The sequence below is a fragment of the Myxocyprinus asiaticus genome, chromosome 26 (genome assembly GCF_019703515.2).
Source record: "Myxocyprinus asiaticus isolate MX2 ecotype Aquarium Trade chromosome 26, UBuf_Myxa_2, whole genome shotgun sequence".
NCBI lineage: Eukaryota > Metazoa > Chordata > Actinopteri > Cypriniformes > Catostomidae > Myxocyprinus > Myxocyprinus asiaticus.
In genome coordinates, this window is record NC_059369.1 from 5,641,529 (window position 1) to 5,666,365 (window position 24,837).

At 41.6% G+C, this 24,837-nt stretch overlaps 1 protein-coding gene across 1 annotated transcript in view; it reads left to right on the forward strand.

The window, feature by feature from the left end:
* LOC127417341 (UPF0606 protein KIAA1549L-like) overlaps positions 1-24,837 on the forward strand; it is a 198,615-nt gene that overhangs the window by 110,913 nt on the left and 62,865 nt on the right. The window contains exons 12-16 of the mRNA XM_051657312.1: positions 316-351; positions 3,189-3,379; positions 3,908-4,038; positions 18,428-18,552; positions 21,741-21,970. Of these exons, the coding sequence (XP_051513272.1) occupies positions 316-351; positions 3,189-3,379; positions 3,908-4,038; positions 18,428-18,552; positions 21,741-21,970 (713 nt within the window). The remainder of the gene's footprint in view (positions 1-315; positions 352-3,188; positions 3,380-3,907; positions 4,039-18,427; positions 18,553-21,740; positions 21,971-24,837) is intronic.

Consider the following 24,837-nt stretch of genomic DNA (forward strand, 5'->3'; position numbering starts at 1 on the left):
TGTGTACAGTTGTGTATCAGGCGGAAATGTTGCATGAGAATTTTTTCTGTGCACATAAGTTTGCAGCCTTATACGCATTTATTAGTGAATGAGACCCAGTAACACTTGGCCAGCTTGACCATTTCCCTTAAGCCGCTGCTTTAATCTTTATTTCATTATAACTCATTACAGTATTTTGTACACAGCATATTTTACACTGGCTTCATCAACAATTCTCGAACTCTTATATGCTTTGCTTTCTTTGCCTCTGGGAATATATCCCGAGAGAGTGATGGAAATGATTGATGACTCTTCATGCTGTTTTCTCTCATTTAGACTGCTTACTGGAGAGACGTGGGTTATTACCCTCAGGTAGTTATTCAGCTCTACAATTATCTTACCTGCTGCTCTGGGCTCCTGATGTGCACTCTGTGTAGTGTAGACAGGTCACAAGAACAAATACTAATCTTTCTGCTCGGTGAATGGATTAGTCCAGCCAAAAATGACAATTCTGTCATCATTTACTCTGATGTTGTTCTAACCCTGTATTATTTGTGTTTCGTGGTACAAGCTTGCAATGACATGAGAGAGAGAAAATGATGACAGAATTGTCATTGTTGATCAAACTATTTCTCAAATGCACACAATTTTGTTGACTAACTTTATTGTGAAAATTATGTTGAATTATGTAAAAAGTACAGCAGATTGAATGTGTGTACATGTGACTACATTTGCGTGTTTCTTTGCGTGCTTGTATTCCAAACAAGCAGACTATGTTAGGAATGAGGTCAAAAATTCTCTGATGATTTGATTGAAAGTAGGCTAGCAGGACTATGGAAGGGAGAGAAAGTTGTTTGGAATAAAAATGTATTTCATACATCAATTCAATGAAACCATTAACCATTTAACTTCCTCTCTAAAGTAAATGCAGAGCACAGCTCTCTGTTAAACATATGTCAGATGCATCTTTATATTTATAAAGTATAATGATTTGACCTGGTTTTCCCCCGAACACACTACTTGGCCTAGTTTATCATTCACTACAACTGACAAACTACCGCCCAAATTATGCCTGACCACTACTGATCATCTCCCTGCATTCAGTTATGCAGCCGAAGACGAATCATAGGCGTATAATTATGAGCTATATTCTCCTGAATGTTGCTGTCGGGAGAAACTATAGGCCTATCTGGAAAAAAAAGATAGCTATTATATTATCCTGATGACAACAGATCAACACCAACATGAAAATTTATATGTAAATATGTGGTGTTTGCCTGAAAAGTCAAACTTTTTGAGCTTTTCTGAATTGCACTCTAAAGTCAATCACACTATCATACTTTAATTGTTTATTGATGTCAGTTGATTCATTTATTAAACAAATCGTTCTTGTTGCATGAATGACATGGTGTTGTTTCAATAGTAAATGTTTTAATGACTCACTCACAACATAAAAGACACTAATTTGTTGCCAACTATTGGTGAAAAGATGTACTGTGAATGAGTGAGTGAAAGAAATCAAAATGACCAGTGAATCAAAATCCCCACCACTATTTGGAATGCCGCGAACACAGCCAAACGGGGTGATACAAACAATGAAGTGTCCCAGTGCTGTTTTACTGATGACATTTTTGTTTGAAAATGCATTGCTTTTTTTTGTATACACCTCTCAATAACAGAGGAGCAGCATTTTCTTCCAACAAAATGGAGACTGTCATCGAAAAAATACAATATCTGATATCTATGCTTGGAACGCTGCTTTGTCAATCAAATTCAAGTCTTATTTTTATTTATTTTTACTCACCAGCCCTACTATACCATCTCAACTGAAATCAACACAACAATAAACAGTTAGACAATTAGAGTGTGATAGATTTCAGATTAAAGCTCATATACTATTTACAAGATGTGTTCCAAATGACGCACTAAACACTGTACACTACTTACACTATACATTATGCACTCGGCTATACAGCTGATGAAAGTGACAACCGCACAAGGTGTGTTGCCGCTAGCTATAGCATGTTAGTCAACCTCAGTTCATACTTGTATCTCAAACAGCGTACATATTCATACAGCGTGGGGTGATGGTAAAGCATTCAACCCACATTTATAAGGTGCTGTGATTCACAGATATTTCGCTAGTTGCCTCATTCAACATTAATTATAATTGTTTCGTCATGCCAGCGTCGCATCCAGGCAACTCTGCCCCTTCCACTATGTACGGCAAGCCGCGAGCGCTAAGTGCATGAAGTGTTCAATTCCACACTCTGTTTTTTCTGTTGAAGAAGTACATCATCTAGGTACTCACATTACATTTATTTTCGTTGCATTTTCAGCATAAACATACAACTTGCCTACTTACAACACAAAATGGCCAAGAAGTGCATGTATGCAATTTGGGATGCACTTCACACATCTACTGTCTTTTAGGATCCAAACTGGCAATAAATTTGCAACTTTTTTTCTAAGTTAAAATATAACACTGAAGAAATTGATTTGAAACTGCTGTGAAAAATCCTTTAAGACATATTTACACCACTGCAATAATATGATGAATGTTATACTACAATGAGTTACAATGTCAAAAAGTTTGACTTTTCAGCCAGGTATTTACTTGCACTGTAAAAAGTTAATCTTTGCAGATGTTACCTTAAAAAATGCTATTCTTACCTGACATAACTCTTAAAAATAACTTTCATTGTTATTTATTATATTGTACATTGTACATTAATTATATACTTGTACCTTATATGCATTATTATACACACTGGCCCCTATCTAGCACTCAGTGATGTCATTTTCCAATTGGTAAAAACAAAGATCAGTTGATAAATAATACTGTTCTTGTGTTAATACAGATTCTTAGAAAACTGGTATTTCATATAATGTATTTACTGCACTTGAAACCAGGATAAAAAAAAAAAAATAAAAAAAAATGGAGCAGTCATACAGTATGTCTGACAGAGCACACTTATTTATTATTAACTTAACATTTATACAAATAATTATTCCAAAGCAAAGCTAGGCAGCTGATGTTTGGAAGTCAAACAGTTTCACCAGAAAGACCATGCTTGTCTACCCGCTTCACCAGCTATATTTTTTGAAAGATCATGCTGGTCTAAGCTGGTCTTTTCCTTTCTATTCTTCATATTTTGTAATCAGGTTTAAAAATGTGTAATATCCCTGATATGCTGTGCTTTGCTTAGCCTGTTCAGGGGTTTGACTATGCCAAGCAGCACCTGGGTCAGCAGGGTGGTGATGAAGAGTCCCTCCCGGTTACCCAGGGCACTATGATTCTGCCCCACCCCATTCGAGATGCCCCACTGTCCTTAGACAAGACCGTACGTCAAGATGTGTCTGCCTCAAAAAAGAGCTTGACCAGTCAGATAAGGAAAAGGTATGTTTGAAGAAATTCCATCTACAATTTATACTATGTATTCATATGGCAGATGTAGCAGCAATGCTTCCATTTGGTGTGATTCGGCACAGGGCCACAAAACTACTTGTCACGGAAGATGTAACCTGCTGACACTATACAGTGCTCATGAGACTTTTTCAGTGTAATCAATAGCCATAATATCAACATAATCTTAACACAGTGTAATGAGGTCACAAATCTTTTTTTGTATGATTATTAAAAGAACACTTCACCCAAAAATTATAATTCTCTCATCATTTACTCAACCTGCCACAAATTACAGCTTTGTAAATCCCACAATGTATTTTTTATTGAAACTGTTATCGAAGTCTGAGCTAAATTACACACGTGTTTGTGTTTGTGTGTGTGTATGTTTCTGTATTAATATGTATGTATGTGTATGAGATGAGGAAGCAGAACAAGAAAATTGCATAACCATCCTCCATCCCCTCAGCTTCACACATTCACTGACTCACCACTGCTCCTTGTTGCTATGGTTACTTGCAGTAAGTTGCCGAGTGAGGATGGCTCTGTCATCAGCAGTGAATCAGTGAAGGGGGTCTCAGGCAAGAGCTTGAGTGTGCAAAAAGCCAGAGCACAGCAGAAAACCGTGAGGGAGGAGACAAGGAAGAGTAATGGTGAGAGATGGCTCCACAGTTTTAGTACTTCTCACATTCAGGCCACAAATAGATTTCAGTGCAATGGAAGTTCTTAGCACAGTTCCGTGGTGTTGTCATTATTTACTCACTCTCATGTCATTCCAATTGTGTACGACTTTCTATCTTCTGTGAAACACAAAATGAGATGTTTAGCGGAATGTTCACACTGCTCTTTTCTATTCAATGAAAGTGGATGGGGACTCTCAAACTACAAAATAAAATAAAAAATAAAAAAATCACTACAAAAGTACCATTACATTGGGTTGAATGATTCTTGCACTATTTATCAAGTTTTCTGAAGTCATAGAACCCCCCCCATATTTATATCATGATCAATGGAAGCATGTGTAGAATTAACTGTAATTTGTTTGGTAACATTATAGGTATTTCAAAATGACTGTGAGTGTTTTTCAAGTCTGGCGCAATTGCAGAGGAATGCAAAATGGAGTTAATTAACAGAGGTTCGGGAGGTGCATGCTAATTTTAATCATACAAATCACAGCCCACGAGCAGGAGTATATAAGCTGCTGCTTACCTGCTTCCTGTGACAACTCTCCTGACATGAGAGTCTTTCCGGCATTCAGCCCCGCCCATTTCCCCATGAACAGACCCAGGCAGACGGATCATCGGATGCAACTTCCTTGCAAAGCATTCAGCTCCACCAGAACAGCTCTTCCACCCAAACATCTCGTCTCGTTATTCAACAGAAGCTGCCACAGCAGCTCTTTGTTTTTTAACAGTATTGGCGGCTATTGAGTGTTTTATATATATACACTGTATTGCCAAAAGTATTCGCTCATCTGCCTTTAGACGCATATGAACTTAAGTGACATCCCATTCTTAATCCATAGGGTTTAATATGATGTCGGCCCACCCTTTGCAGCTATAACAGCTTCAACTCTTCTGGGAAGGCTTTCCACAGGGTTTAGGAGTGTGTTTATGGGAATTTTTGACCATTCTTCCAGAAGCGCATTTGTGAGGTCAGACACTGATGTTGGACGAGAAGGCCTGGCTCGCAGTCTTCGATCTAATTCATCCCAAAGGTGCTCTATCGGGTTGAGGTCAGGACTCTGTGCAGGCCAGTCAAGTTCTTCCACACCAAACTCGCTCATCCATGTCTTTATGGACCTTGCTTTGTGCACTGGTGCGCAGTCATGTTGGAACAGGAAGGGGCCATCCCCAAACTGTTCCCACAAAGTTGGGAGCATGGAATTGTCCAAAATCTCTTGGTATGCTGAAGCATTCAGAGTTCCTTTCACTGGAACTAAGGGGCCAAGCCCAGCTCCTGAAAAACAACCCCACACCATAATCCCCCTCCACCAAACTTCACAGTTGGCACAATGCAGTCAGACAAGTACCGTTCTCCTGGCAACCGCCAAACCCAGACTCGTCCATCAGATTGCCAGATGGAGAAGCATGATTCGTCACTCCAGAGAACGCGTCTCCACTGCTCTAGAGTCCAGTGGCGGCGTGCTTTACACCACTGCATCCGACACTTTCCATTGCACTTGGTGATGTATGGCTTGGATGCAGCTGCTTGGCCATGGAAACCCATTCCATAAAGCTCTCTACGCACTGTTCTTGAGCTAATCTGAAGGCCACGTGAACTTTGGAGGTCTGTAGCGATTGACTCTGCAGAAAGTTGGCGACCTCTGCGCACTATGCGCCTCAGCATCCGCTGACCCCGCTCTGTCATTTTACGTGGCCTACCACTTCGTGGCTGAGTTGCTGTCATTCCCAATCGCTTCCACTTTGTTATAATACCACTGACAGTTGACTGTGGAATATTTAGTAGCGAGGAAATTTCATGACTGGACTTGTTGCACAGGTGGCATCCTATCACAGTACCATGCTGGAATTCACTGAGCTCCTGAGAGTGGCCCATTCTTTCACAAATGTTTGTAGAAGCAGTCTGCATGCCTAGGTGCTTCATTTTATACACCTGTGGCCATGGAAGTGATTGGAACACCTGAATTCAATTATTTGGATGGGTGAGCGAATACTTTTGGCAATATAGTGTATATATATATATATATATATATATATATATATATATATATATATATATATATATATATATATATATAATATTATTATTATTTTCCTTTTTTTTTAACCCTGTCTGTCTTTCTATGCTCCATTCGATGAAGCAGTTTATAGCGCGAAGTTGCTGCCGCAAACTGGCTGCTCCTGCACTTTAAAAAAAAAATGTGAAACAGCTCTCTACGACTGCTCATATGTTCTCTTATCTAAACTTTCCACCTGGAAAGCAGTGCGAGCTGCCTCCGCGAATGGGCGCCATTCCAGCTTCATGTCATTAGAATTCAATTTTATTTGAAAGCGAAATAAACAAAGATTAACTATTCAATCCAACCTCCATTTCAACCCCCAGCATTTTTAATCAGGTTCTGCCGCACAGGTGATGCCTGTCAGCCTCATTACCATGCCACAGCTTGTTTAGGGGGTGTGCTTTATTCAGCGATTGTTCCTCATCTTCTAACATGAATATCATGATTGTTTCTCCCTCCAAAGTGCCCTTTGGAGCGTGATTTATTTCATTCTGAACAGAGGGGCATCATGCAACACAGAACTACCTTCAATCGACCGATAATCTAATGACAAATTATTTTCATACCAACGCAGCCATTTTAACAAAAGCTCGCTGCCGCGCAGCACTGGCTCTGACCATTCAACAGAATGCTGCAGTTATACACAGCCTCTGTCCAAACAGACACAAGCCGAATTCAGCTCTGCAAGAGGCGGATCATGCGCCGCGTTCCAACTCATTCATAATCATTCTGCAAGGTGTCTCGCTTCCTCTCAGCATTATTGACATATATTGACGTGTATTGTACAGCAGGGGGCAGTCGTACTCCTAAGGAGCGAATGACCACAACTGTATCCTTCAATAATGATTGCAAGTCCATTTCTCCTGCACATCTGCATGCAGTTCAGAGCCAAAGCTCTTATTTCTCAGATAATTTTATGCTGTTTTTCACATTGTTTATTAAGATGAACTGTATTTCCCAGCACATATCTCCTGCATTTCTGTATGCAGTGCAGAGCTGCAACTCAATGCATTCCTAGATAATTCACACCTATTGCTATGCGATGCATTTCCTATGCAAGAAGTATATTGTACTACAGGTGACAGTTATACTCTAAAGAGCGAATGGCCTAAAGTGAATTCTTCAATGATGATCTGTACTGCATATCTGTATGCAGTACAGAGCCAAAGCTCTTATTTCTCAGATCATTTTATGCTATTTTTTCACATTGTTTATGAAGATGTACTGTATTCCCTAGCACATTTTTTCTAAAGTTTCACCTAAATATGATTATTTTGTCTTTTCTACAGCAACGCCTGAAATTGTGCCTTCCGCAGGGTCTCACCAATATTACTTCCAGCAGGTCTCTGCGAGAGCCCATTTAAATTCCTGTCACTGGATTGTACGCAGGTTTACCTCTCACTTTCTCTATCTAGGTGTCTTTCCAAGACTTCACCATTACCTACTGAGGAGCCAAAGATGGCAACCATTTTAGCTAAGAAAGCACAACTGCGGTGCTTCTGCCTTCGGCTCAAAACATCCCTAAGCAGCACAAATGTGCTGTCCACTGCCACAACTGCGGCATATTTTGCATCATGCAACAAACCCCCACGACACCACAAAGCAGTGCAAATGTGCTGTACAGGTGCCGCAACTGCAGTGTCCTTCTGACCATGCGATAAACTTCCACCACACCGCAAAGCAGCGCAAATGTGTTTTTCCAGGTGCCGCAACTGCGGAACCTTTCAGGCCCTGCCACTAAATCTCCCACAACACCGCAATCATGTTTCCTGTTTCCTCTTATTTTTCCTCTTATTAAGACTCGAGGGGCACAGCTCAAGTGTATACCCATCAAACCGCTATCCAGCAAGGTTCTTTACTCTGCGGCACCAACCATTTGAATGCAGTGTGGGCCCTCCCGTTCGAACGCTATGCAGGCTTTCCCATCAAATTGCAGTGTGCTTTAAACTCCGCTCCCACAGAAGGCCCACTTTACTCTACTGCCACAGCAGCTTTTTTACCATGCTTCCACCGAAGCCTTTTTTTCTTCGCTTCTCAGCAGCTGCAGCTAGCATTGCAGGAGATAACGGTCACCACCTCCTCTTCTCAAAGCACCATATTTCCCTATCGATGGGTAGTCTATTGAGTGAGGCTACCCCCGCAAACAAGCCCCGTTCCTCTCGTTCTCACTTTCCCCGTTTGATTGCTTGCTGGGCTTACCCGTTCGAATGCCGTGAGCGCTCTCTCTCTATAGAGCACTCTCCCGTTCGAATCGCAGTGTGAGCCCTCCCTTTCGAACACAACATGAGCCAACTCTCATTTTCGTTCTTCCCATTCGACTGCTTGCTGGGCTTACACGTTCAAATGCCGTGAGCGCTCTCTCTCTCTATAGAGCAGTCTCCCATTCGAATCACAGTGTGAGCCCTCCCTTTCGAACGCAGAGCAAACTAACTCTCGTTCTCATTCTCCCCGTTCGACTGCTTGCTGGGCTTACCCATTTGAATGCCGTGAGCGCTCTCTCTCTATGGAGCAGTCTCCCGTTTGAATCACAGTGTGAGCCCTCCCTTTCGAACGCAGAGCAAACTAACTCTCGTTCTCATTCTCCCCGTTCGACTGCTTGCTGGGCTTACCCGTTTGAATGCCGTGAGTGCTCTCTATCTATTGAGCAGTCTCCCGTTCGAATCGCAGTGTGAGCTCTCCCTTTCGAACACAGCATGACTGTTGGGCCTCATGTATTCAGATAGAATACAAAGGCAGGCCTAACACAGTTGTAAAACCTGACTGAGGCCCACACACACAAAGTCATAAATCTTACTGATAAAAACCGCGCCAAAATCAAACAAAGGGAGTCCAAAACAGACTACAAATCCCATGAAGCCTTGCTCAACTCCTATTGGATGAGGCACACAGCCCTCAACCATGACGTCATTGGGAGTAAAAATAACTCTGAGATCCTTCCGGGATTTTGCTCGCCGTGTGTAGACGCAGCTCATCGCTGCTCGCAGGTGTAGTCTCGTGGCACAAGGAAGTAACATCCGACTTGAAACTGTGGCCATACAATCCCCATCTCGCTGGACAAGTTGAGATTACTCTGTGTTCCACCGAACACTCTAACAAATCCGAAGGAGACCGCCAAGCAATCCGCATCTTCATCCGTTTGCCTGCAGAAGTGAAGAGAAAAAGATTTCTCTTCCATCTTCAATCAAGTCGATGTCGCTGATTTCTCCGCCAGCCCGGCAAGAATCAGCAGCCGTACCGCCCGCCGACAGAGCGAGGAAACGGCCTGCCGTCATCGCCCGAGCCTCTAGGAACCGAGTCGGAGTTAAAGGACGGATGAACACACATTCGTCTGTGTCCTCATACAATTCAAGTAAGAGGTTTACGTCTGGGCAGAGATAGAATATTATAGTGTGTTATTCTTGTGTATCAAGGTTATTGCTTGTACAGTTTACGGACCGCCGAGTCTGCTCATTGCTGCTAATAATACTCAAGGTATTACTGTAATGTACTGTTATCATGAATGAGATCTGCTGTGTTGCAGTCCAACCACATTGGACTGCTGTGTATTTCTGCCATTACGGGTGAGACCAGCACACTGAGTTTATCCACTAAAGAATCAAAGACCACAGGACGGTTTACGAGCCGTCCACCGCCTCTCTGAGTGATAAACTAACAGCTGCTTTCTCTCCCACGATCGCGAAACCGGCTTTGGTGCCGCCACTTTATTCTCTCTCTCTCGTACTAACCACACACACATGCGACCCCTCACAAACATTCTCGCACACACTTTTGGCTAGTAGATAACTTCGTGATAAATCTCAGCTTTGTCCCTAAGTTATTGTACAAGCAGAGACACGTGGTAAACGGGCAGACGCCATTTTGATAATTGATAATTTTCTTTGATGATTGTTGAATTTGAAGGATCAATAAGCTAGTGTTAATTTTAATCAATGTTTCATTGATGTTAATAATTAATGATTATCTTTGATAATTGTTGATTTAAAGGATTAAAAAAGCTAACATTGATTTTCATCAATGTTCTTATTGATTTTAATAATTAATAATTATCTTTGATAATTATTAATTATTGCTAATAACCAAACCCACTCCTGAACGTGGCGCACTACATTTAATGGTGCGCCGTGTGAGGTTTTAATGAGTTAGATTCTATTATTTAATTTAAATATTAATTCATAACTAAAGAAATAATTATTAATTATTTCTGATAGTAACACAGATCTAAACAACCAGTAGATCCTACATGACCATCTAGTGCTCACTTTCCCTGTTCGACTGCTTGCTGGGCTTACCCGTTCAAATGCCTTGAGCGCTCTCTCTCTATAGAGCAGTCTCCCGTTCGAATCGCAGCGTGAGCCCTCTCTTTCGAACGCAGCATGACCAACTAGTGCCCACTTTCCCTGTTCGACTGCTTACTGGGCTTACCCGTTTGAATGCCGTGAGGGCTCTCTCTTTATAGAGCAGTCTCCCGTTCGAATCGCAGTGTGAGCCCTCCCTTTCGAACACAGCGTGAGCCTTGTCCCCGTTCGACTGCTTGCTGGGCTTACCTGTTTGAATGCCGTGAGTGATCTCTCTTTAAAGAGCAGTCTCCTGTTCGAATTGCAGTGTGAGCCCTCCCTTCTGAACACAGTGCGGGTCAACTCTCATTCTCACCTTCCCCATTCGACTGCTTGCTGGGCTTACCCATTCAAATGCCATGAGCTAAACCTCTCTCTCTTAGAACAGTCTCCCATTTGAATCACAGTGTGAGCCCTCCCTTTCAAACGCAGCACGAGCCAACTCTCATTTTCACCTTCCCTGTTCACATACACTTCTACGACGAGTGGTGGTCTCTCATTGGAATCACAGCGTAGCCCTCTCGACCAGCAATCGTACAAGAACGCAACTTCAAACAAATGCTTAAAGCACTCCCTCTGTACAAATTGTTTTGGGGGAAAAACAGTTTAGAAGCATCTGCCAAGCCAATTTGCCAAATAGAATTGTTGCTGGCTTGCTGTCCTAAATAATTCCTGCCATAGTCATGGTACTGTTCTTTCATCTTAACGCCTTTTTGGGGGTAATCAGGACTCGAGTCGAGTCTCGAGCTCCGAGCCCTCCAGTATACGGACAGCAAGCCAAATAGGTTTACTGCTTCAACACAAGACTGTATTAACATACGAACAACTGAAATAGAGTTAATTAACAGAGGTTCGGGAGGAGCATGTTAATTTTAATCTGATAAATCACAGCCCACGAGCAGGAGTATATAAGCCGCTGCTTAACTGCTTCCTATGACAACTCTCCTGACATCCCACCTCCACCCCATCTCCACATATTCTCTAGATCCATTATCTAAATAAGTAAAGTCCGGAGGGGGGGGGGTTAATCAGGACTCGAGTCGAGTCTCGAGCTCCGAGCCCTCCAGTGTACGGACAGCAAGCCAAATATGTTTACTGTTTCAACACAAGATTACATTAACATACAAACTAATGAATAAGAGCAGAACACTCAGAACAGAGAGCAGTATGCAGTTAGGGCAGTCAGTGTTTAATTCACCAGCATTTTAAAGTCTCCACCCAGTATATAGTATTTGTAGTACAGGTGATGTGTTCAATGGAGATGTTTAAGGTATCCATAGAAATTATTTGTTGTTTATATATATATATATATATATATATATATATATATATATATATATATATATATTTGGTTTGTGAATATATCACAGTGAGGGACAGGATGTTGACTGCATTCTGACATTTCAGATGGGCATGTAAGAATTTACATTTTCTGATAGGGAAGAATATTTGATACGGTACTCTTAAATATTTGTATACTGTATGCTATGAAAGTGCATTTTAATTTTTATTTATCTGTGTATTCATTTTAACTATAGATAAATGGACGGACGGACGGTTGGATGTGTGTTTAGGTGCAGTGTTAGAGTGTCTTTGGATCTAAAGTGACTAGTGTAGTGAGAGTGTGTAATGCGAGTGTTTGGGTGCAGTGTGAGGGTGTCTGAGTGCATTGTGAGGGTGTCTGGGTGCAGTGTGAGGGTGTCTGGGTACAGTGTGAGGGTGTCTGGGTACAGTGTGAGGGTGTCTTTGGGTGTAAAGTGAGAATGTGTTTGGGTGCAGTGTGAGGATGTGTTTGGGTGAAGTGTAACTGGTGCAGAGAAAGTGTGTGAGTGCTGTGAGAGGATTTGTTTGGATGCAGTGTGAGTGTGTTTAAGTGCAGTGTTAGAGTGTCTTTGGATGTAGAGTGACGGTTGCAGTGAAAGTGTGTTTGGGTGCATGTTAGTGTTTTGGTGCAGTGTGAGGGTGTCTGAGTGGAGTATGAGTGTTTGGGTGCAGTGTGAGGGTTTTTAGGTGCAATGTTAGGGAATTTGGGTGCAGTGTGGGTGTGTTTGCGTGTAGTGTGAGGGTATTTGGGTGTAGTGTGAGGGTGGCTGAGTGCAGTGTTAGAGTGTTTGGGTGCAGTGTGTATGTGTGTTTGAGTGCTGTGTGAGGGTGTTTGGGTGCAGTGTGATTGTGTGTGTTTGGGTGCAGTGTAGGAGTGTTTGAGTGCAGTGTGTAAGGGTGTTTGAGTGCAGTGTGCGGGTTTCTGAGTGCAGTGTGAGTGTTAAGGTGCAGTGTGAGGGTGTTTAGGTGCAATGTGAAGGTTTTTTGGGTGCAGTGTGAGGGTGTTTAGGTGCAATGTAAGAGTGGTTGGGTACAGTGTAAGGGTGGTTGAGTGCAGTGTGAGTGTTTGGGATGCAATGTGAGTGTGTGTTTGGGTGCAATGTAAGAGTGTTTGGGTGCAGTGTAAGGGTGGTTGAGTGCAGTGTGAAGGTGTTTAGGTGCCATGTGAAGGTGTTTGGGTGCAGTGTGAGGGTATTTGTGTGCAATATTAGGGTGTTTGGGTGCAGAATGGGTGTGTTAAGGTGCAGTGTGATGTGTTTACGTGCAACGTGAGGGTGTTTGGGTGCAGTGTGAGGGTATTCAGGTGCTGTATGGGTGTGTTTGGGTGCAGTGTGAGGGTGTTTGTGTGCAGTGTGAGGGTGTTTGTGTGTAATGTTAGGGTTTTTGAGTGCAGTATGGGTGTTTGGGTGCAGTGTGAGGGTATTTGAGTGCAGTGTTAGGGTGTCTTGAATGCAATGTAAGAGTGTTTGGGTGCTGTGTGAGAGTGTTTGGTTGCAGAGGGAGAGTGTTTGGGTGCAGTTAGACGGTGTCTTTAGTGCAGTGTAAGAGTGTTTGGGTGCAGTGTGAGGGTTTCTGAGTGCAGTGTAAGTGTTTGAGTACAGTGTGAGGGTGTTTAGGTGCAATGTGAGGGAGTTTGGGTGCAGAATGGGTGTGTTTTGGTGAAGTGTGAGGGTATTTGGGTGCAGTATGAGGGTGTCTGAGTGCAGTGCAGGAGTGTTTTCGTTCAGTGTGGGTGTGTGTTTGGGTGAGTGTGTTTGGGTGCAATGTGAGTGTTTGGGTGCAATGTGAGTGTGTGGGTGCAGGGTGAGGGTGTTTGGGTGCAACGTGAGTGTCTGAGTGCAGTGTGAGTGTTTGGGTACAGTGTGAGGGTGTTTAGGTGCAATGTGAGGGAGTTTGGGTGCAGAATGGGTGTGTTTTGGTGAAGTGTGAGGGTATTTAGGTGCAGTACGAGGGTGTCTGAGTGCAGTGCAGGAGTGTTTTCATTCAGTGTGGGTGTGTGTTTGGGTGAGTGTGTTTGGGTGCAATGTGAGTGTGTCGGTGCAGGGTGAGGGTGTTTGGGTGCAACGTGAGTGTTTGGGTGCAGTGTGAGGGTGTTTGGGTGTAGTATGGGTGTGTTTGTGTGCAGTGTGAGGGTATTTGGGTGAAGTGTGAGGGGGTCTGAGTGCAGTGTAAGAGTGTTTGGGTGCAGTGTGAGGGTGTTTATGTGCATTGTGAAGATGCTTGGGTGTAGTGTGAGGGTATTAGGGTGCAGTGTGAGAGTTTCTGAGTTCAGTGAAAGTGTGTTTGGGTGCAGTGTGTGGGTATTTAGGTACAATGTTAGGGTGTTTGGGTGCAGTGTGAGTGTGTGTTTGAGTGCAGTGTAAGGGTGTTTGAGTGCAATGTGATTGTGAGTGTTTGGGTGCAGTGTGAGTGTTTGGGTGCAGTGTGATGGTGTTTAGGTGCAATGTGAGGGTGTTTGGGTGCAGTTTGAGAGTGTCTGAGTTCAGTAAAAGTGTGCTTGGGTGCAGTATGGATGTGTTTGGGTGCAGTGTGATGTGTTATGTGCAATGTGAGGGTGTCTGAGTGCAGTGTGAGAGTGTCTGAGTGCAGTGTGAGAGTGTCGGAGTGCAGTGAAAGAGTGTTTGGGTGCAGTGTGATGGTGTTTAGGTGCAATGTGAGGGTGTTTAGGTGCAGTGTGAGGGTATTTGGGTACAGTGTGAAAGTGTCTGGATGCAGTGAAAGAGTGTTTGAGTGCAGTGTGAGGGTGTTTAGGTACAATGTTAGGGTGTTTGGGTGCAGTGTGACAGTGTTAGGTGCAACATGAGGGTGTTTGGGTGCAGTGTGAGGGTATTTGGGTGCAGTGAAAGAGTGTTTGGGTGCAGTGTGAGGGTGTTTAGGTGCAATGTGAAAATGCTTGGGTGTAGTGTGAGGGTATTAGGGTGCAGTGTGAGGGTGTCTGAGTTCAGTGAAAGTGTGTTTGGGTGCAGTGTGAGGGTATTTAGGTACAATGTTAGGGTGTTTGGGTGCAGTGTGAGTGTGTGTTTGAGTGCAGTATAAGGGTGTTTGAGTGCAATGTGAGTTTGAGTGTTTGGGTGCAGTGTGAGTGTTAGGTGCAACATGAGGGTGTTTGGGTGCGGTGTGAGGGTATTTGAGTGCAGTGTGATAGTGTCTGAATGCAGTGAAAGAGTGTGGGTGCAGTGTGGATGTGTGTTTGAGTGCAATGTGAGTGTGTGTGTTTGGGTGCAGTGTGAGGGTGTTTGCGTGTGATGTTAGAGTGTTTTGGTGCAGTGTGAGAGTTTCTGAGTGCAGTGAGAGTGTTTGGGTGCAGTATGAGGCTGGCTGAGTGCAGTGTTAGAGTGTTTGAGTGCAGTGTAAGGTTGTTTGAGTGCAATGTGAGTGTGTGTGTTTGGGTGCAGTGTGAGGGTGTTTGCGTGCAATTTAAGAGTGTTTGAGTGCAATGTGAGGGAATTTTGGTGCAGTATGAATGTGTTTAGGTGAAGTGTGAGTGCATTTGGGTGCAGTGCAAGGATGGGTGAGTGCAGTGCAGTAGTGTTTTCGTTCAGTGTGGGTGTGTGTTTGAGTACAGTGTGAGGGTTTCTGAGTGCAGTGTGAATGTTTGGGTGCAGTGTAAAGTGTTTAGGTGCAATGTGAAGGTGTTTGGGTGCAGTGTGAGGGTGTCTGAATGCAGTGAAAGAGTTTTTGGGTGCTGCTTGAGGGTGTCTTTGGGTTTAAAGTGAGGATGTGTTTGGGTGAAGTGTAACTGGTGCAGAGAATGTGTGTTTCAGTGCTGTGAAAGGATTTGTTTGGGTGCAGTGTGAGTTTGTTTAAGTGCAGTGTTAGAGTGTCTTTAGATATAGAGTGATGGTTGCAGTGAAAGTGTGTTTGGGTGCAATGTGAGTGTTTGGGTGCAATGTGAGGGTGTTTAGGTGCAATTTCTGGGTGCACTTGCAAGCCAACATTTCGGATATACATTTCTGACCAAGTGATTTCCATAGCTCATCTTGCGAGAGGACATTTTTCTGCGCACCGCAAGTGAGAGAGGGAAGAAGCACGTGCAGCTTGAGGTGAAATTAAACTTTGTATACATATTCTCCAGATATTCTCTTTTTTAAATAATTGTATTATTAATTATATTTAAAATGTAAAATTAACATGACAGTAATTTCACAGCAGCCTTTGTAAACATATAACGACAAACGTAAATTTGTAAAAACAGTTTAATGGGGGAAAATATTGAACGACTTGTAAATCCAGTGTTGACTAGCAGCATCAGTATTGTTTAGTCGACTAGTCGACTAGTCTCACACATCCCTAGTCTGAGTGCAGTGTGAAAGTGTTTGGGTGCAGTGAGAGGGTGTCTGAGTGCAGTATAAGAGTGTTTGGGTGCAGTGTGAGGGTTTCTGAGTGCAGTGTGAGTGTTTGGGTGCAAAGTGAGGGTGTTTAGGTGCAATTTGAGGGTGTTTGGGTGTAGTGTGAGTGGGTCTGAGTGCAGTGAAAGAGTGTTTGTGTGCAGTGTGAGGGTGTTTGGGTGCAGAGTCAGAGTGTTTGGGTGCAGTGTGAGGGTGTTTAGGTACAATGTGAGGATGTCTCAGTGCAGTGTGAGAGTGTTCCGGTGCAGAGCCAGAGTGTTTGGGTGCAATGTGAGTGTTTTGGTGCAGTGTGAGGGTGTGTGGGTGCAATGTGAAGGTGTTTGGTTGCAGTGTGAGGGTGTGTTTAGGTGTATTTTATGTGTGTTTGGGTCTAGAGTGAGGGTGTGTTTGTGTAACCAGTTCTGCTCGACCTGCTCTGAACGGGATTTGAACTGGCGTTAGCAGGTTCGGGAAGTGGACGTGCTAACAAGGAAGCTAAAGGCTACAGCCTCTAGTGTCAGTTGCTAGTGTGCCTCTTGAGGGTAGGGGAGTGAGGTTTACACATACCACACAGCTATCACACACCAGCTGGCTCCGTTACATTTGGGTGCAGTTTAAGTGTGTTTCGTGCAGTGTTAGTGTGTTTGTGTGCTGTGTGAGTGTGTTTAGGCGTGGTGTAAGTGTGTTTGTACAGATTGAAGCTATATTTTCGGGTCTCACATCCACTGTAAAATCTTCAGTACAGGGTCACTCTCAGCAGTAAAAGATTGCGTGAGTTCATAAATATGCATGAGACCATCTCTTCAGACATGATTCAGTCTGCCACTCTGACTACCAGCATCAGTGGAGGGAGCAACAGTGTCCCATGCACACATGCAGACAGACATCCTGAAAGACATGCAGACATTCACAGACACACACTGAATCCTAACTTCTTTATAACATTTTCATGTTATAAAGAAGGTCATACGAATACCCTCTTGGTACTAAATTGTTTACAGAAAACCCTTCAAATTTAGTGACACACTTGCCAGGATTACACATAGACTCGCCAATATGCAACCCCTTTGCGCCACACGCAGACTGAAAAACAGTTACTTTTTCCTCACAATTACAACAAAGCCCATATACTTCCATATGTTCAAGCCCTGTTAGCACATGGTGTGTTTTACCTTCAAGAGATTCGCTTTTGTCTGTGGAGAGATCAAGTGTGCATGACTCTTTTTTTCAGGTATTCAAATCAGTCTCAAAAAGCACTTAAATAATGCACAGTATTGTTGGGTTAAGCCACTTCACACATTTTCTGTTTGTAAATTGTCAGTGGAGAGTAATAACTTTGTCAGGTGGAATTCATCAAATGGAGTTTAAAACATGCACACAAAAGCCTCCACACAGATTAAGGTTATAGTATATAAGTTATAGTATATGAATGGGTAAAAGGACAATACCCCAGATAAATGTCTTTACAGTACAGTACAGTTAGTACTTAGTGTGTTTTTCCCCCACTTCCTTATGAGTATATTAACTAGATTTGCATTTTCTGAGGGAAGTAGCAGTGCTTACAAGGCAGCAAAATGCAAGTGTTAAAGTTTTAAGTAATTTTAGGTTTAGACATTAGTTCTGTAATGATTGTAATTGAAATGTTAAAATGATTGATATTTTGTTTTGATTGTAATTAATATGATTGAAACGATAGCAAATGAAATGCATTTCTGCTGTTATGACCGTCTTGTTTTCGAGTCAACTTATAGTCAGTGTACAGTGAAAGGTTGGCTATAATGTCCATGGGAGAGTATCAAACTAATCTTAAATTTTTTTTTTAATAATATAAAGTTTACAAAAACTAAAAATAGATAGAACACCTCGGCTGAAATTAACTACAAAGCAAAGTTGAAATGGAGTCAGAATGTTAACCGGTTCAGGCTGAATTAATTTAAAACTTAGGAATAGCAGTTAAACAAATCTGTAACCAGAATGATTAAGGAATATTAATACAGTACTGCCCTTGCGAGCATTGTAAGATAACCTTTCATAAGTGAACAGCTACACATCTCATCTGTTTTAATAAATGGATCTAGTTTATTAAAATGAAATGATACGCTGAAATGTTTCTAATCAGCTCAGGTTTGTGAGTTCTTTCCACTTATGTTTAAAACAGGAAATGAGAGCTAAAGACAATAATTAATTTGCACAAGTGAAATATATGCTGGCCAGTGTGTCTATCACATAATGAAGATGTGAATTTGTCTAGGTGATTGTACTTGCAGAATCGTATTTAACCCTTGTAGTCTTGGTTTTTGTTTGTTTTTGGCAGATCATTATGATAGTTCCTCAGGATCGCTTCAGCTTATTTCCACAAAACCCATGGCCGCCCAATCCACCTACTCGCACCCTGCATCTTCCGACCGCAGTCAGGACTCTGCCATACTCAGTGGAGAGGTAAGACCCTGTACTAGTGCACCTCAGATGGCATGCCCCCAGACTGGCCACAGTCCGTTCACTGACTGTCGGATGCATAGAGTTCTTCGAGCTCCACGGTTTTAAACTGGGAGGCGCACCTCACAAGGTGGACACCAGACCATGTCAGGGGAGGTGTGGAGATTGATGATAATTTTACCAATTAAAATAAAAATAAAAAATACATAAATAGAATAAAAATGTATTGTGAAGCTAAATGGCAATTATTGGCATAATGGGCCATATTCTAGCTTAATAGACCGTAGCTCTATGGCTTCATAATATTGTTAATGTCGATATCACAACAGGCATATCATGCGAGAGCGCATCCATGTACCGGCTGCGACAGCGCGAATCAGCTCTGCCTCTGTTCATTTCTATTCTGCTTCTGCAGATGTGTTATATCAACGGAGAAACGATACCGGAGTTTGAGTAATCAACTCATCATTTGGCTGTTAAAATTTTTTTAATTATTATTATTATTTAGAGAATGCAGCATAATATGGTTAAATTTGCTCGCTGATGATGTAAGTGATGTGAGCAAATAAAACCGTCAATTAAACATCTGTTGCGACTGAACTCTTCTGTCACCTCAGTGAGAAAACAGCTGCAAGTTAATTTAAGGCGCAGAAAATCCGAAAATAAGCGGAACAAAATCACGCGTGTCCATTATTACGTTCAATGTAATATTGGGTCGATGCGTCTTCATGTGTTTGTGACAAGTGCAGTTTCACAGAGACGGAGATTGGCTCATGTGCTGTGAGTTTTTCACATATATAGGCTAAAAACAATTAAGTAATCCCATTGTTATGAGGACAAACCGGTATTTTTAATAAAAAATAATTCAGAATTTAGTTTCTTATTATTAATAGAAACATTTATAGCCGTTAATCACGCATCAGGGTTTAACGCATTGGCCGAATGAGTCTGTCAGACTGAATTTAAGGTTATTGATCATCATTGGTGAATTTCTCCAACATCTGAAATATGATGCATTTTAATAATATTACACTAGAGGAAAATACCTGATAAAACTTCAAATAAGTGGCAAGAATGTACCTGCTGTCTTATAAATTTTCTCAGAGGGGACTTGACTTTGAAAACCCCTGCTCTAGCTCAACTGGTAGAGCATGGTGCTAGCAACTCCAAGGTCATGGTTTCATTCAAAGGAAACGCAAGTACTAATAAAATGTTTAATATGAATGCACCATAAGTCACTTTCGATAAAAGCATGTGCCAAATGTATTCACCCTTTAATGCATACCTTGCGTCTTTAGTATTTCTTCTTTCTGTTCTGAATAGTGTAACAAAAAAAAAGAAAGAAAAAAAAGGGCAAGGTTGCAAAAAATATATTTTTTTTATAACTGCTTGTTTACCAAAACTGAAACGTAAAAATTAAATGTTATATTTCATTAAAGACCCAAAATATGTAATAGTGTTTTTTTTGCTCATCCATAAATGTTATTTTTAATCTTATGTCATATCTAAAAAAAAAATTACAATCACAGGATATATATTTATTAGTTTATTACAAGACAAATGAGTACTATATTCATACAATTGACTACTATATCATGTTGATTTTCTGTGTGACATATACATATTATACTTGCTATTTCTTACTCAAGGTGGCGCTGAAGTTTCAGTGATTCACTTGATTTACATTTGACTGTGTGACATATACATCTTACCTTGCTATTTGATGAAGAAACAACATGGAAGTAAACTACAGCAATGTAACACATGTACAGTATCATATCACTATTGCCATTTGGGTGTACTACTGAAATTATGTAAGTTGTGCATCTATTTAGACTCAAAAAGTGCCTGAGAATATATACATGTGTAGCTTACATTTTATGTGTAGCTCAATATGTGTTTGACAGCCAGTCGCGTCTCATGAAATTTCAGTGTGGAAGTAATGAAATCTGTTCTATCTGTGTTGCATCAACTCTTTGATATATGAAAAATAAAACGTCAAAATATATCAGAATATGTTCTGTTCTATTTTTTTCTAATCGTCTTAAAAAAAAAATTGAAAATGTGACACTATCTGGGCAATTTGTAGATTCAATTGTGATTAGATATATGTGCCGGGTCACTAAAGACTGTGTGTAATAATGTTAGGCTAAACACCCATGCATTTAAGGGTTAATATAAATGCATATTCAACACAAAATAGGCAAGAGTTGTTTGAAATTGCCAGTTATCATCTGATTGGCTGTCTGATACACTATTAATCTCATCAACAAAATTACTGAAGAAAATGTTAATTGACAGTTGTTTTTTTGTCAACAATAACAAAGATGAGACGATAAAGACGCATCATGACGATAATAGAAATGTTTTAATTAAAACATACTGTTAAAGAAAATATGACGAGAAAAAAATATTAAAGCAAGATATTAATGCACTTGCACTCTTTTTTATTTATTTTTCAAATAATCCAATCATTGGAGATTTCCCCAGGTAAGCTGAACACCTGTACAATGAAATGTACTAATGGATTAATGACATGATGAATTATTGACTAATTTAAAAATATATATATATATATATATATATTTTTTTTTGTCAAAACACCAAAAAGTTGACAAAAATAAATAATGATAATAATAATTTAAAAAAAAAATGAATTTGTAACATCACAGCTTTAAAAGATACTTACTGTAGATGTTTGTTTGAGACATTTCGTAGCAAGTACACAGTAAAGTAAACAAAGACTGGAATGACATAATTTGAGTGCAATTTTATTGTACTGTAATCTATTTCAGATAAACCCACCCCTTAATGGCAGATAAAAACAAACTGTGATTGGTTGCTTTACATGTCAATCAGTCTCTTCCTGTATTAGTGGGTGTTTCTTGGACAGAATAAATATAAGTAGCCCTAACCTTTTTTCAGTATTCTGGCTCTGCAAGACTACAACTGTACAAACTGTTTCTTAACAACATGTGCATAGTCCATGTAGTCAACAATAGCAACCAATCTTCCTGTCCCTCAATGAATGTTCTTGCTTAATATAGTCAGATTGGAGCTTCAGAGAGACCTGACACAGTTTTCTTTTAGAAAATGAGTTTTCCAATGGGAAATCAATTTGAGACACATTTTGATTGTATGATTTTTTCAGCCAATCCCTCTTCTCTTTGTCTCTCTCTTTCTGTGTTCAGGTGAATCTGGCTCTGAAACAGAAGTCTGACATCGAGCACTACAGGAATAAGCTCCGGCTGAAGGCCAAGAGGAAGGGTTACTATGACTTCCCTTCTGCTGAGGGGAGAGGCAGCACCAAAGACCTGAGTGAGCGACACAAATACAGCCACAGCAGGCCCCCAGAACCTCACAGCAGAGCACAAGAACCTGAAGACGACAGGAGATCCACATATTTGAAGCACAGCAGGAGGTGAGGGCTTTCACTTTTATGACAGTGTGTGTTTGTAAATGGTTCATTCCTGTTATGTCGTAGCTTTTGAGCTCTGTAACTTGAATAAAAAATAAATACACCAGTGTTGTGATTTAAGTAATTATTTCTATAAATGACAAGCTCAGGCACTTAAACTTTATAAATTATAATTTGGTTATATACACAATGGCAAGGAAATTAAAAGTCTTTAAATCAGCTTCCCAACGACACCTAAATTAAGCTTCTTGTCCACTCAGATGCCAAGATATATTATGAAACATTGGGGAAGGTTGTGTGGGGTCACAAAAGTCTATGTCTATGAATATGACTGAATGTCTAGGACAGATATACAGTATATATATGAAAATCATTGACAACTAATTAAATTATTAATTAGTTGGATATATGCAGCAAGCACAAGGAAGCTCCGTCAGTGAGTGTCACTTTACAGCCCAGTAAAAATGTGTTGCATGATAACTCGTTTGAAAAATGACAGAGACATGTTGAAGCGGAAAAAACACGACCCAAGTTGTCCAGCGCACAATAGCACTTAATAAACATGTGAGCATGTGCAACGCATCCACATCAATCATACCAATCGCAATGGAGAAAGGGAGCGCAATCATTTTGATTGAACTGTACTTTGCGGTTTGGTAATTGTGCAACATCATACCTCGATTTCAGTTTCAATGTAACAAATTGTGCAGCTGTAATGGATATCACACTGATGTCTCAGAGCTCAAAGTGTGTCGGTTTTTGATGGTTTCTCCTCATCATGTAAGACAATGAGCATTGGGATGAGACTTTTCAGCTCGAGAGTGAATCTGCACTGCGTTTACAGATGATTATACTATATTAAACTATATATAAAGGTCAATATAATGTATAATAATGCTTAGGATCCTGAAATTTGATAGTCCTGATAATGCCAAATGTAATGTCTGATTTCACCAGTAAATGTTTACTATGACAAATATTATTTTACTGGATAAGCATACACTACCGTTGAAATATTCCTGTCTGCCTCTGATAACGACATCGAGGTCTATGCAGATTCTGTAATGTGTTTCATCAGGAAGTGCATAGAAGACGTGGTGCCGACCAAAACAATACGGATCTACCTGAACCAGAAACTGTGGATCAATGGCAATGTTCGTGCAGCACTTGATGCGCAGACCTCTGCTTTTAATTCCGGGAAAACTGAGGAGTATAAACATGCCAGTTATACTCTCCGCAAAACAATCAAAACAATCAAAGCAGCCAAACACCAATACAAAAACAAAGTGGAAACACAGTTCAACACCACCGACGTGAGATGTATGTGGCAGGGAATTAACATAATCACAGACTTCAAAGCAACTAATCACTCCACTGTGAACACCACCGCCTCTCTTACGGACGAGCTAAACACATTTTATCCTCATTTTGAGGAAAACAACATCTCCTCCACGGAGAGAACTCCCATGCCCAACACAGCAGAGGCTAGTTCACTTACTGTCTCTGTTGCGGACGTAACCCGATCTCTCAAACGGGTGAATATTCGCAAAGCTCCTGGTCCAGACGGCATTCCGGGCAGCGCTCTCAGAGCATGCACGGATCAACTAGTGGGTGTTTTAACTGACATTGTCAATCTCTCCCTCTCCCTGTCTGTGGTTCTTACATGCTTTAAGATATCCACCATTGTGCCCATACCAAAACAGTCAAAGATAACTTGTCTAAATGACTAGCATCCTGTTGCCCTAACTCCCATCATCAGCAAGTGCTTTGAAAAGCTTATCAGAGACCCCATCTGCTCTGTGCTGCCTGCCTCACTGGACCCACTACAGTTTGCTTACAGAAGCAACCGCTCCACTGATGATGCCATTGCAGTTACGATACACACTGCTCTTTCCCACTTGGAAAAAATAACACTTATGTGAGAATGCTTTTTGTGGACTACAGCTCAGCATTCAACATCATAGTGCCCTCCAAGCTTGACGTGAAACTTCGGGCTTGAACAGCTCGCTGTGCAGCTGGATCCTGGACTTCCAGTCAGGCAGACACCAGGTGGTCAGAATGGGCAGTAACATCTCCTCACCACTGACCCTCAACACTGGAGCCCCGCAGGGCTGTGTTCTCAGCCCACTACTGTATTCCCTGCGCACACATGACTGTGTGGCAACACACAGCTCCAATGCCATCATCAAGTTCACTGATGATACGACGGTGGTAGGTCTGATCACTGACAATGATGAAACAGCCTATAGAGAGGAGGTGCACACTCTGTCACGCTGTTGCCAGGAGCACAACCTCTCCCTCAATGTCAGCAAGACCAATGAGCTTGTGGTGGACTTCAGGAGAAAAGAGAACACAGCCCCATCACCATCAATGGAGCACCGGTGGAGAGGGTCAGCAGCTTCAAGTTCCTTGGTGTCCACATCTCTGACGAACTCACATGGTCTGTCCACACAGAGGCCATTGTGAAGAAGGCTCACCAGTGCTTCTTCCTGAGACGGCTGAGGAAGTTTGGAATGAACCACCACATCCTCACACGGTTCTACACCAGCACTGTAGAGAGCATCCTGACTGGCTGCATCACCGCCTGGTACGACAACAGCACTGCCCCCAACCGCAAAGCCCTGCAATCAGGCAGGCGGTATCGCAGCATTAGGACCTGCACCAGCTGACTTCATGACAGCTTCTTCCCCCAAGCAGTCAAACTTTTGAACTCTTGATCTCTCACGATCAACATATATCAGCACTGCACTTTATTTGTCTCACTCTGGACTGTCATAAATTAAATTTCTCTTAACAACACACTGGCAACTGACTACACCGTGTAACAATTTGTATTTATTTTTTGGTTCCTGGGTAGTAAGTGTTATTTC